General features: G+C 39.9%; 1 protein-coding gene across 25 annotated transcripts in view; it reads right to left on the bottom strand.

Annotated features, from left to right (window-relative positions):
• Positions 1–12,904, bottom strand: part of GREB1L (GREB1 like retinoic acid receptor coactivator) — a 334,722-nt gene that overhangs the window by 89,489 nt on the left and 232,329 nt on the right. For 20 of the 25 annotated variants that reach the window (XM_054244041.2, XM_078347854.1, XM_078347858.1 and 17 more), the window contains 3 exons: positions 6,072–6,200; positions 1,420–1,536; positions 506–625 (listed from right to left, as the gene is read on the bottom strand). In XM_054244041.2, the coding sequence (XP_054100016.2) occupies positions 506–625; positions 1,420–1,536; positions 6,072–6,200 (366 nt within the window). The remainder of the gene's footprint in view (positions 1–505; positions 626–1,419; positions 1,537–6,071; positions 6,201–12,904) is intronic. The other 5 variants (XM_078347863.1, XM_078347861.1, XM_078347860.1 and 2 more) reach the window with 1 other exon arrangement.

Here is a 12,904-nt window from a genome sequence, read left to right as displayed (position 1 = left end):
TGCCCGTGGTTGGTACAGCAAGGTAGACAAATGTTTGAACATTTAACTGTGAATGTTGAATGGCTACAGTTTAGGTATTCTGAAAGAGAACCAGTTGGTTTTGGTTTTTCAGGTTTCTAGCCACAGACTGAACCATCCAGGTCAGAAATAATAAGCATGGGTCACATAAAGAACCAGATAACAGCAGGGAAAAATCTAACACCACTACCAGCAAAACAAGTCCATATATGCCCTATGATGGTGGGTTGGTAGCATTGTGTCCTGTGTAATGAAAGGCTTTTTAATGCTATGGGTTAAAAACTAAGCCAAAGGTTGCATTCAGGTCAGTTATAATGATCTTGTGCATTGTAGGGAAGGCAAATGTGATCGGTACAAAACATTAGCTACTATCAATGGATGAATTATCACATAATTCATCTTCAAGAATTCAGGGAAAGAATAGAAGTAGAAGATATCTCTGCTTATTAAAAACACACTTAAAATCCATCTTCCGTTAAGATCTTACCCGTTCTTGAAAGAGGGCGAACTGTAGGGACAGGTACAACTAAGCCAGGTTGGGGGAGAGGTGATCCAGGATACCATCCCCGGTGTCGTTTCTTTGGTGGCCCAGAAATAAACATGGTAGCTGAAGACAAACAAAAAGTAAAAATTAAAAAAGAGATACTCTTGTGTGGGAGAAAGGAGAGAATGCCAAAGTAACACAGAACTTTGAATTTGACTATGCTCAGAAAGTCTAAATCACTCTTCTACAGGTGAAGTTTTAAAAAATGCCACATTACGGCCAGGCATGGTGGCTCATGCCTATAATCCAAGCACTTTGGAGGCCAAGGTGGGCAGATCACCTGAGGTCGGGAGTTCAAGACCAGCCTGACCAACATGATGAAATGCTGTTTTTTTTAAAAAAATAAAAAAATAAATAATAAATAATAAATAATTTAAAAAGCCATATTAGTAACCTAACATCACAGTAACAGCCACTTAACTTAATCTCTATGTTGTTTTACGATTCACAAGTTTATGTAGCTTATTTCAATTGATTCTACCCACACCCTTGTGGGGTTGCACACAAGCATTATTGTTATACCCTTCTTGTAAAAGGAGAAAGGAAAGCTCAGATTTGTCTGGGATCACACAACAGAGAATAACTTTGAATCCTGTATTTTAGTCAGCTAAACCCAAGGTTTTTCAAGACACTTCCTTATACACTTGTCTTAACATTGTTTCCCAGTTAGGTCATCCATATAGAATCCCAAGATATTTACTCATTACTGTTCACACCGATTACAAACTTTCAAAACACTGTATGACAAACTGAGAAAACACTCTAGAGGGTGATGCCAGATAATTCATTACAAAATCTGGAGCACTTCTAACCACAGGTAAGTGCACTATTATAAAACTCTACGATAGGTATTGTACCTTGGTCTCCTGATGCATAGCTGGGTCTTGGTGACAAAGAGTAATTCCCTGGATGGGCTGGAGTGGAGCTGGATGCACTGCCCTTCCCTCCATGGCTACTGTTTCCATTAGCAGCATCTGTAGAACACAAGGAGAGGAGTGCTCAGAACAGTGGCTGGGCGGATCACTCTTTCTGGGATGCTGCAACCATCTGATAGACCTCACACTCTAGGACTCCAAGAAACCTCATGGATAGGACTCAGTCTAGTTATATAAAACCAACTGCAACTGTCAGAGGAGGACCTTCATTAAAATTAAATGTCACCTAGAAACAATTTCCTAGGACTCCAAGAGACCTTCTGGAATCATTTTCAATGAAGTCTTTGGAGATGATGGATGGAAGGAAGAGAAAAAAATTCTTATGTATATGTTCTTAACTTTGTGTCATGGAAAGTTTCAAACATACAGAAAAGTAAAGAGAATAGGATAATGAACATCTACATACCTACCACCCAATTTCAACATTTACCAACACATATAGCCCATCTTACTTTAACAATACCCTTACCACCCTTATCTCTGTCCCCTCCACATAAATACATGTATGCTGTGAATTATTTTGAAGCAAACCCGTATCATTTTGTACATAAATACTTGTGTGCTTCTTTATTTCCTGTCTTGCTTTTTTTGTTTTGAGACAGGGTCTCACTGTCACCCAGACTAGAGTGTAGTGACAGGATCAGAGCTCACTGAAGCTTTGAACTCCAAGGCTAGAACGATCTTCTTGTTTCAGCCTCTCAAGTAGGTGGGACTACAGGAGCATGCCACACCTGGCTAATTTTCAAGTTTTTTTTTTTTTTTGAGACAGGTCTTTCTATGTTGTCCAGACTGGTCTTGAACTCCTGGCCTCAAGCGATCCTTCCACCTTGGCTTCCCACAGTGTTGGGATTACAGGTGTGAGCCACCACACTGGTCTTATGTAAGAGTTTCTAAAAGAGTAAGACTCTTTAAAATGAATTCTTTTCTTCTTGGTTTTTTTTTGAGACGGAGTCTCGCTCTGTCACCCAAACTGGAGTGCAGTCGTGCAATCTCAGCTCACTGCAACCTCCATCTCCTGGTTTCAAGCAATTCTTCTGTCTCCAGAGTAGCTGGGACTATGGGCACATGCCACCATGCCCAGCTAATTTTTTGTATTTTAGTAGAGACGGGGTTTCACCGTGTTGCTCAGGCTGGTGGCGAACTCCTAACCTCAGGCAATCACCCTGCTTCAGCCTCCCAAAGTGGTGGGATTACAGGCATGAGCCACCATGCCCAGCCTTACTTCTTCTTAAGACAGGGTCTCACTCCACCACCCAGACACAGCTCACTGCATTCTTAACTTTTGGGCTCAGGCGGTCCTTCCACTTCAGCCTGCCAAGCTGCTTGGACTACAGGCATGTGCCACCATGCCTGGCTAAGTTTTCTAATTTTTTATAGAGACAGGGTTTTGCCATGTTGCCTAGGCTGGTCTTGAACTTCTGGGTTCAAGTGATCCCCCGCCTCGGCCTCCCAAAGTGCTGAAATTACAGGCATGAGCCACCACACACAGCCAATAATTTCTTAGTATCATAAAATATCCCATTGGTATTCAAAATTTTCCCTAACTATCTTTTGATTACCTTTAAAAGAATTACTTTTGTTTTTACAGTTGGCTTGTTCAAATTGGAATTCAAACAAGATGGACATACTGAATTTAGTGGATATGAACCTGAAACCTCTTTTAATCTATAAGATGCCCTTCCTTTTCTTTCTTTCTTACAATTAATTTGGCAGAATTTTCCATTTTCTAGATTTTGTTGATTATATTCCTGTGGTGTCACTTATTCTCGTCTCCTGTATTTCTAATAAACTAATTGTTAGATACAGAGGTTTGATCAAATTCAGGTTCTTTTTTTAGGCAAGGGTATCTCATAAGTACTGTGGTATATGGTACTTCGCATCAGGAGGAAGATAAGCCAGTTTTCTCTCTTCTTGTGATATTAAGATTGATTAGTAGGTTTAAAAGGTGTCAGCATAACCCTTGGCATTATAAAGTTGTTCAGCCTTTCATCTGATGGTATTAGTAACCATGATGATTACTGATCTATCACATCATTGATTTTTTTTTAATGCTGTAAAACTTGATTCCACTGTGCAAAGTCTATAATCCAACCAGAAGGTAGATCCTGCAAGAAATGTTGGACCAGAGTAAGAACAGAAGTGGGCTGTGTAAATTATGATACCTAACTCTTGAAAAGTTTCCAAGAATGGCCAGGTCCAGTGACACACACCTATAATCCCAGCAATTTGGGAGGCTGAGGCAGTAGGATCACTTGAGCCCCAGAGTTCAGGACCAGCTTGGGCAACATAGGGAGACCCTGTCTCTACAAATAACTAAAAAAGAATAGTTTCCAAAAATGATAGGCTCTCTTTATGCTAATTCTTCTACCTCTCTTAAAATTTCTTCTCCTTTACCACTAAACTTGGCTGGGGGCCATGGGTCACACCTGTAATCCCAGCATTTTGGGTGACCAAGGCTGGCTGATCACTTGACATCAGGAGTTTGAGACCAGCTTAGGCAACATGGTTAAACCCTGTCTGTACAAAAAAAAAAAAAAAAAAAGAAAAATTAGCTGGGCACGGTGGCATGTGCCTATCTATAGTCCTAGCTACTGGGGAGGCTGAGGTGGGAGGATAGCTTGAGCCTGGGAGATTGAGGCTGCAGTGTGCTGAGATCACACCAATGTAACTCCAGGCTGGGTGACAGAGCAAGACCCTGTTTCAGAAAAAGAAACACACGCACACACATATACACATACACACACAACACTAAACTAAACTTTTCTAGGATTCTTTTTTTTTTTTTTTTTTTGAGACAGAGTCTTACTCTGTCACCCAGGCTGGAGTGCAGTGGCATGATCTCAGCTCACTGCAACCTCTGCTTCCTGGGTTCAAGCAATTCTCCTGCCTCAGCCTCTCAAGTAGCTGGGATTACCGGTGCCTGCCATCATGCCCGGCTAATTTAGAGATGGGGTTTCACCATGTTGGCCAGACTGGTCTCGAACTCCTAACCTCATGATCTGCCCACCTCGGCCTCCCAAAGTGCTGAGATTACAGTCATGAGCCACTGCACCCATCCTTATCTTTATTTTTTTTTTGAGACGGAGTCTTGCTCTGTCACCTGGCTGAAATGCAGTGGAAGAAACATGGCTCACTGCAGCCTTGACTTCCTCCCACCTCATGGCTCAAGCCTTCCTCCCACCTCAGCCTCCCGAGCAGCTGGGCCACAGGGGCACACAACCACACCCGGCTAATTTTTTAATTTTTTTATAGAGACAATGTCTCACTTTGTAACCTGGGCTGGTCTTGAATTCTTGGCCTCAAATGATCATCCTGCCTTGGCCTCCCAATTGATGGGATTACAGGTGTGAGCCACTGTGCCCAGATAATCCTGTCTTTTGTTCACAGCTTGCCTCAGCCTACATCTTTTCTTGGCTTATACTGTTTACACTGATGAATTTAACTATATGTTGGTGACTCAACTCTACACCATCAGTCCTGAATTCTCCCTATGATAAATTAAATGGCTGTTGAACAGCTCTACATAGATGTCTTATGGGAGTCTTAAACTGAGCATTTCCAAAACTGAACTCCAATCTCCCACTGGAGAACCTGATCTTCCTTCTGTATCCCTATCTCAGATGATGGCATCACCATTAGCCCAGAAGGATGAATGTCAACTGAGACCCCTTCTTCTCCTTGAGGCTCACATTAATCAGTTAATTCCTGCTGGTTTCACTTCCTGAGTAGTTCTCTAACTTGTCCTCTCCTCTGCAACCTATTACCACTCTAGCCAAGGACCTCATCATTTCTCACTGAGACGAATGAAATGATCTACAACTAGTTTTCCTATTTCATCTTCTTCTTACACATTGAAGCAAAAATGATCTAGCTCAAGTTCAAATCAAACCATGCCATTTCTTTGCTCTGTAAGTTATATAGTAAAATCCACATTTTTTAGCCTGACCACCTATAATTTTCCCTTAACTATCACTTACTCCCCTCCTTGCATACATCATCTTGCTTTTCACCTTTCCCTTTTAACCATCATTTCTGCTGTTCCCTGAATATGAATTGCATTTCCTCTCCTCCTTTGTACAGTGAAGGTTTCCTCATTGTCAAAGACCAAGCTCCTCCAAGAACTCATTCTTAATTACTCCTACAATGTTAGATTAAAACCCTTTGCTCTGTGTTCTTCTGTACATTTTTACATGTGCTATTGCACACTGAAAATATCTTGTCAGAGGTCTATCTCCCTAGATTACAGGGAAGTTAGGGGTCAGGGATTTAACCTTATTTATCATTGTATTCCCAGTTCCTAGTTATAACAGGTGCCCAAGAAATATTTGTTGAATGGAACCAAGTTGTTTTGTCACCTCCAAGTACCAAGTGTCATTCCATAACTCTTTTGGTTGGAATGTAGAAAACACAAAGCTTCATATACTAGTACATTATTACAGACAGCCCCACTTCTCTCTTCAACTGGAAGAGAGAGGCAGCTTCTGTTTTCTTCTATCAATTTGTCAATTAAATGTCACACAATTCTTTTATGGACTATGTATTTATCAAAGAAATATAATTGAGGAAAACATCACCTGCAGCAAAAGTCTTCCCTACAACATGCAAAGATAAAGCCAGTGGTTTCACAACATTCTTATTCCGGGTCAGGTCCTGAGCTCCACTTAAATTGATTGCAGAAATAGCTGGACTAAGAATCGGCGAATCTTTAAAAGGAAAGAGTTTGTTTAAATTAGCAACTATTTATATATGCAGGAAGGACGTTAATTCAACAAGAGTTGAGAGAAAGCAGATTATAGAATTTCAGTCCTTTCCTTGAACTATTCTGACATTTTAAAAAGTTCATTTCTACACTTAGATCTCGCAAAAAAAAAAAAAAAGTTCATTTCTGGGTATACTGGTTTTATTTTTTACTTATTTAACACTCACTCACTAGAAGTTACTATGTGATGGGTGCTACTTTAAGCACCTTAAATATATTAATTCAGTTAATTCTTAAAACAACTTTGTAAGTATTACTACCTTAAATAGTAGTAGTCATTTAACCTAGTCAGAGTTAACTGTAGAGTTAGTCTCCACAGTTCCCCTCAAAGCCATATATATATATATACAATTTTTATTTTTATTTTTTAATTTTAGATGGACTCACTCTGTTGCCCAGACTAGAATGCATGACACGATCTTGGCTCACTGCAACCTCTGCCTCCCGGGTTCAAGCAATTCTCCTCCCTCAGCCTCTCAACTAGCTGGTACTACAGGCACATGCCCCCATGCCCACCTAATTTTTGTATTTTTTGGTAGAGATGAGGTTTTGCCAAGTTGGTCAGGCTGGTCTCAAACTCCTGACCTCAAGTGATCCACCTGTCTTGGCCTTCCAAAGTGCTGGGATTACAGGTGTGAGCCACTGCACCTGGCCTCAAAGCTAGATTTTAATGAGATCTATTTATCTCTATCTAGATGGGTTATTTTAAAAGTGTCATGCAAACTAACTTACTGATACGTAGGAGAAAGCATTTTTCTCTGAAAGAAAGTTTTTTTTTATTTTTTAATAAACTAGAATGTACCGCAATACCAGGAACATCCAAAGGAAAGCTCTTTGGATTAAGAAAATAATTCAGCCCAGAAAACAACATGCTATTTCAGAGACAGGCTGTGGAAGAGAGAAAGACTCAAGCCAATTAGAGTTTTTCTAAATGAGTAGAGACTCCAAATTCCTGACTGCCCCAGCAGAACAGCTAGATCGGTTAACACAGAAAAGCCTCAAAAGGGACTGTTAAATCTCTCTGAGAGTCTGAAGAGCATGCTCTAAGGAACAGGATAATGGGAGAACATCAATAAGGACATAAAAGACTTGAATGATACTGTAAACCAACGAAGCCTAACTAACATCAGTAGGACATTCACCAACAAAAGCAAAATATATATTGTTTTCAAGGGCACAAGGGAGATTTGCCAGGACAGACCATATGTTATGCCATAAAACAAGCCTCAATAAGCTTAAAAAATTAAAATCATACAAAATACATTCTGTAACCTCAAGAAACTCAAATGAGCAATCAATAAAAGAACAAAATTTAAGAAAGTCACAAATTTATGAAAAATAACACACTCCTAAATAACCAATGGATCAAATACATCACAAGGGAAATTGTATATCATTTTAAAATAAATGAAAATTAGGTTGGGCACAGTGGCTCATACCTGTAATCCCAACATTTTGGAAGGCCAAGGCAGTTGGATCACTTGAGGTCAGGAGTTTGAGACCAGCCTGGCCAACATGGAGAAACACTGTCTCTACTAAAAATACAAAAATATTAGCCAGATGTGGTGGCGGGTGCCTACAATCCCAGCTCAGGAGGCTGAGGCAGGAGAATCGCTTGAACCTGGGAGGTGGAGGTTGAAGTGAACTGAGCACGCCACTGCTCTCCAGCCTAGGTGATAGAACGAGACTCCGTCACAAAATAAATAAATGTATAGGCCGGGTGCAGTGGCTCACACCTGTAATCCCAGCACTTTGGGAGGCCAAGGCGGGTGGATCACGAGGTCAAGAGATCGAGACCATCCTGGTCAGCATGGTGGAACCCCATCTCTACTAAGAATACAAAAGATTAGCTGGGCATGGTGGCGCGTGCCTGTGATCCCAGCTGCTCAGGAGGCTGAGGCAGGAGAATTGCCTGAACCCAGGAGACGATGGTCGCAGTGAGCCGATATCGCGCCATTGCACTCCAGCCTGGGTAACAAGGGCGAAACACCGACTAAAAAAATAAAAAATAAAAATAAATAAATAAATAAATGTATAAAATTAAATCAAACACAACATGCAACAACTTATGGGATGCCACTAATCAGAAGGAAATTTACAGCTGTATATTAAAAAAAAAAAGATCCCAAATCAATCACCTGAAGAATGATTCCAAATCAATAACCTTAAGAAACTAGAAAAAGAAGTGCAAACTACACCCAAAGAAAGAAGAAGAAAGGAAGTAATAAAGACAATAGCATAAACGAATAAAGTAAGGAACAGAGAAACAATAGGGGAAATCAACAAAACCAAGTTTGTTTTTCAAGTGATTCAACAAAATTGACAAATCTTTAGTTAGACTGACCAAGAAAAAAGAAGATATAAATTACTAAAATTAGGAATAAAAGAAAAGGCATCACTGGCAACCTTAAAGAAAAAAATTATAAACAAATGCTATGAACAATTATATGCCATTTTTATAGACTGAACTGTCACCTTGAAATTCATATATTGAAGCCCCAATTCCCAAAACCTTAGAATGTGACTGTATTTAGACAAAGGACCTTCAAAAAGGTAATTATGATGAATATGAGGTCATAGGGTGAGGGCTTAATCTGATATGACTGGTGTCCTTATAAGAAGAAGAGACATCAGGAATATGCCCATATGCAGAGGAAAGGCCACGTGAGGACACAGCAAGAAGATGGTCATCTGCAAATCAAGAAGAGAGGCCTCAGGAGAAACCAATCCTGCCAGCATCTCAATCTTGGACTTCCAGTGTCCAGGACAGTGTGAAAATAAATTGCTGTTGTTTAAATCACCCAGTGTGTAGTATTTTGTTAAGGCAGCCCTCATAAACTAATATAGCCATCAAATTAGATAAATTTAACTAGATAATTAGAGTTGGAATTGACAAATTCTTAGGGCAGAAATGATTAAAATTGGCTCTAGGAGATAGAAAAAATCTGAATAGACCTATAACAAGTAAAGAGGCCTAGTTCACAAGTCTTCCTTAGTGAGTCCTATCAACATTTAAATATTAATATTTATATAGAAAAATACAGCCGCTATGAATGTGACTGTATTTGACCCAATAACTTCTGTCTGCCTCCCCTTTCTCAAATTCTTTCAAAAGGTAGAAGATGAAGGAACATTTCCCAACTCAGCTTCTTAAGGCCAATATTACCCAGACAAAGACATCAAAAGGCTGGGTGCTATGGTTTGCACCTATAATCCTAGCTACTCAGGAGGCTGAAGTGGGAGGACTACTTGAGCTAGGAAGTTTGAGGCTACAGAGTGAGCTATGATTGAACCACTGCACTCCAGCCTGAGGGACAGAACAAGACCCTGTCTCAAAAAGAAAAGGAATAAAGGAAAAGAAGAAAGGAAGAAAAGAAACAAAAGGAAGAGAAGGAAGGAAGGAAGGAAAGGAGGGAGGGAGGGAGGGAGGGAGAAAAGCTAGCTACAGAGAATAGTTTATGAAACACATGAATGTGTACATAAAAATGCAGTGGCACATGCCTGTAAAATCCCAGCACTTTGGAGGCCGAGGCGAGTGGATCACCTGAGGTCAGGAGTTTGTGATCAGCCTGACTAACATGGTGAAACCCCCTCTCCACTAAATACAAAAAAATTAGCTGGCGTGGTAACACACGCCTATAATCCGAGCTACTCGGGAGGCTGAGACAGGAAAATCGCTTGTACCTGGGAGGCAGAGGTTTCATGAGCTGAGATTGCGCCATTGCACTCCCACATGGGCAACAAGAGTGAAACTCTGTCTCGGGGTGTGGGGGTGGGAATGCTCAACAAAATACTAGCAAATACAATGACAGCATATAAAAAGGATTATAGGTTGGAGCCAGTGGCTCATGCCTGTAATCCTGGCACTTTGGGAGGCTGAGGTAGGTGGATCACCTGAGGTCAGGAGTTTGAGACCAGCCTGGCCAACATGGTGAAACCCCATCTCTACTAAAAATACAAAAATTATCTGGGCATGGTGGCAGGCACTTGTAATTTCAGCAACTCAGGAGGCTGAGGCAGAAGAATTGCTGGAATCTGGGAGATGGATGAGCTGAAATCATGCCATTGCACTCCAGCCAGGGTGACAACATGGAGACTCCATCACAAAACAAAACAAAACAAAACAAGATTATATGCTATGACTAATTGAGATTTAAAGCTGTAATGCAAGGTTGGTTTAACATACAAGAGTCTACAAGATGTTATTCTATACACCCTATTAATAGAATAAAGGACAAAAACCACATGATCATCTCAAGGGACACAGGTAAAACATTTAACAAAATCCAACACTCTCTCGTGATTAAAAACACTCAGTAAACTAGAAACAGAAGGGACCTTCCTCTACTTCATAAAAAGCATCTACAAAAAACCCACTGCTTTCAGTTTCAACACAAGAAGACAAAAGAAAAAAAAAAAGACAAAAACCCCAAATAACAACAACAACAACAAAAAAAAAAACCAACTGCTACCATCAGACTGAGTGGTAAGATCAAATTATGGTCTGGACCAAGATAAGAATGTCCACTCTTACCACTTCTATTGAACATGTAAAAGAAGTTCTATCTAGTGTAATTAGGAAGGAAAAGAAAATGTATTCAGTTTGGAAGGAAGAAATAAAACCACATCTATTTGCAGATGATAGGATCCAGTACATAGGAAATCCTAAGGAAGCCACTACAAAACTACTAGAGCTAATAAATGTCCAAGGCTCCAGGACAGAAGAGCAGTATTCAAAAATCAATTGTATTCCTATGTAATTGCAATAACCCTGAAATACACTTAAGGAAAACCCCAAAATATACTTAAGGAAAAGCTTTCATTTTATAACAGCATCAGAAATAATAAGTACTTAGAAATAAACAGAGCAAAAGTAGTTCAAAATTTACACTATGAAAACTACAAATCATCGTTGGCTTTTTTGTTTTCAAGGCAGGGTCTCACTCTACTGCCCAAGTTGGAGTGCAGTGGCACGACCATGGCTCACCACAACCTCAGCTTCCTGGGCTCACGTGATCCTCCCATCTCCGCCTCCCAAGTAGCTAGGATGACAAGCACATGCCACCATGCCCAGCTAATTTTTTTTAATTTCTTGTAGCGATGGGGTTTTGCCATGTTGCCCAGGCTGCTCTCCTGAGCTCAAGTGATCAGCCTGCCTCAGCCTCCTAAAGTTCTGGGATTACAGGTATGAGCCACAACATCTGGCCAAAAAAGATTGTTGAAAGAAATTAAAGAAGACCTAAACAAATAGAGAGACACCCATGCTCACAGATCAGAAAGGTTAATATTAAGATGGTAATACTACTCAAACTATTATAAAGATTCAGAGTAAGCCCCATCAAAATTCCAGCTGGTTTCTTTACAGAAATTGAAGTGTTAATCCTAAAATTCAAATAAAAATGCAAGGAACCCAGGATAGCCAAAAACAATCTTGAAAACGAAAAGCAAAGCTGGATAACTTACACATCCCCATTTCAGAACTTCATATAAAGCTACCATAATTATGCAGTGTGGTGTTGGCATAAGGGCAGACATACAGATCAAGAAAATAACATGGAGAGTCCAGAGATAAACCCTTACATTTTATAGGCAAATGAAATTTGACAAGAGTGCCAAGAAAATTCAATGGGTTAAAAAAAATTAGTCATCTTAACAAATGGTTTTGTGACAACTGGATATCCACAGGCAAAAGAATGAAATTGAACCTCTTCCTCATATCACATATAAGAATTAACCTAAAATGGATTATATATCTAAATGTAATAGCTAATAGCTACAACACTCTTAGAAGAAAACACATGAGTAATTTTTTTTTTTTGAGACGGAGTTTCACTCTTGTTACCCAGGCTGGAGTGCAATGGCGCTATCTCGGCTCACCGCAACCTCCGCCTCCTGGGTTCAGGCAATTCTGCCTCAGCCTCCTGAGTAGCTGGGATTACAAGCACGTGCCACCATGCCCAGCTAATTTTTTGTATTTTTAGTAGAGACGGGGTTTCACCATGTTGACCAGGATGGTCTCGATCTCCTGACCTAGTGATCCATCCGCCTCAGCCTCCCAAAGTGCTGGGATTACAGGCTTGAGCCACCGCGCCCGGCCCAAGAGTAATTTTTATGACCTGGATTAGGCAATGGTTTCTTTTTTTTTTTTTCCCTGCCCAAATTGCCATCAGCTCTAGGAAGGCAATGGTTTCTTAGCTGTAACACTGAAAACAAAAACAACAACAATAACAAAAATAGATAAGTTAGTCTTCATCAAGATAGATAAACTTTATGCTTCAAAGGGACACCACTAAGAAAGAAAAAGACAACCCATGGAATGAGAAAAAATATTTGAAAATCACATATATGATACAGGACTTGTATCCCAAATAAATTTTTAAAAACTCTTATAAATCAATAATAGACAACCCAACTGAAAAATTGAAATTGATTTGTATAGATACTTCTTCAAGGACAATATGCAAATGGCCAATAAGCACATGAAAAGATGCTCAACATCATTAGCCACTGGAGAAATGCAAATCAAATCCACAACAAGCTACTACATCATACCCACAAAGATGACTATGATCAAAAATACATTAACAAGTGTTGGTAGGATATAAAGAAATCTGAATCCTTCACACATTGCTAGTAGAAATGTAAAAC

The sequence above is a fragment of the Callithrix jacchus genome, chromosome 13 (assembly GCF_049354715.1).
Source record: "Callithrix jacchus isolate 240 chromosome 13, calJac240_pri, whole genome shotgun sequence".
Lineage (NCBI taxonomy): Eukaryota > Metazoa > Chordata > Mammalia > Primates > Cebidae > Callithrix > Callithrix jacchus.
This window is presented reverse-complemented; position numbering and strand designations above follow the sequence as displayed.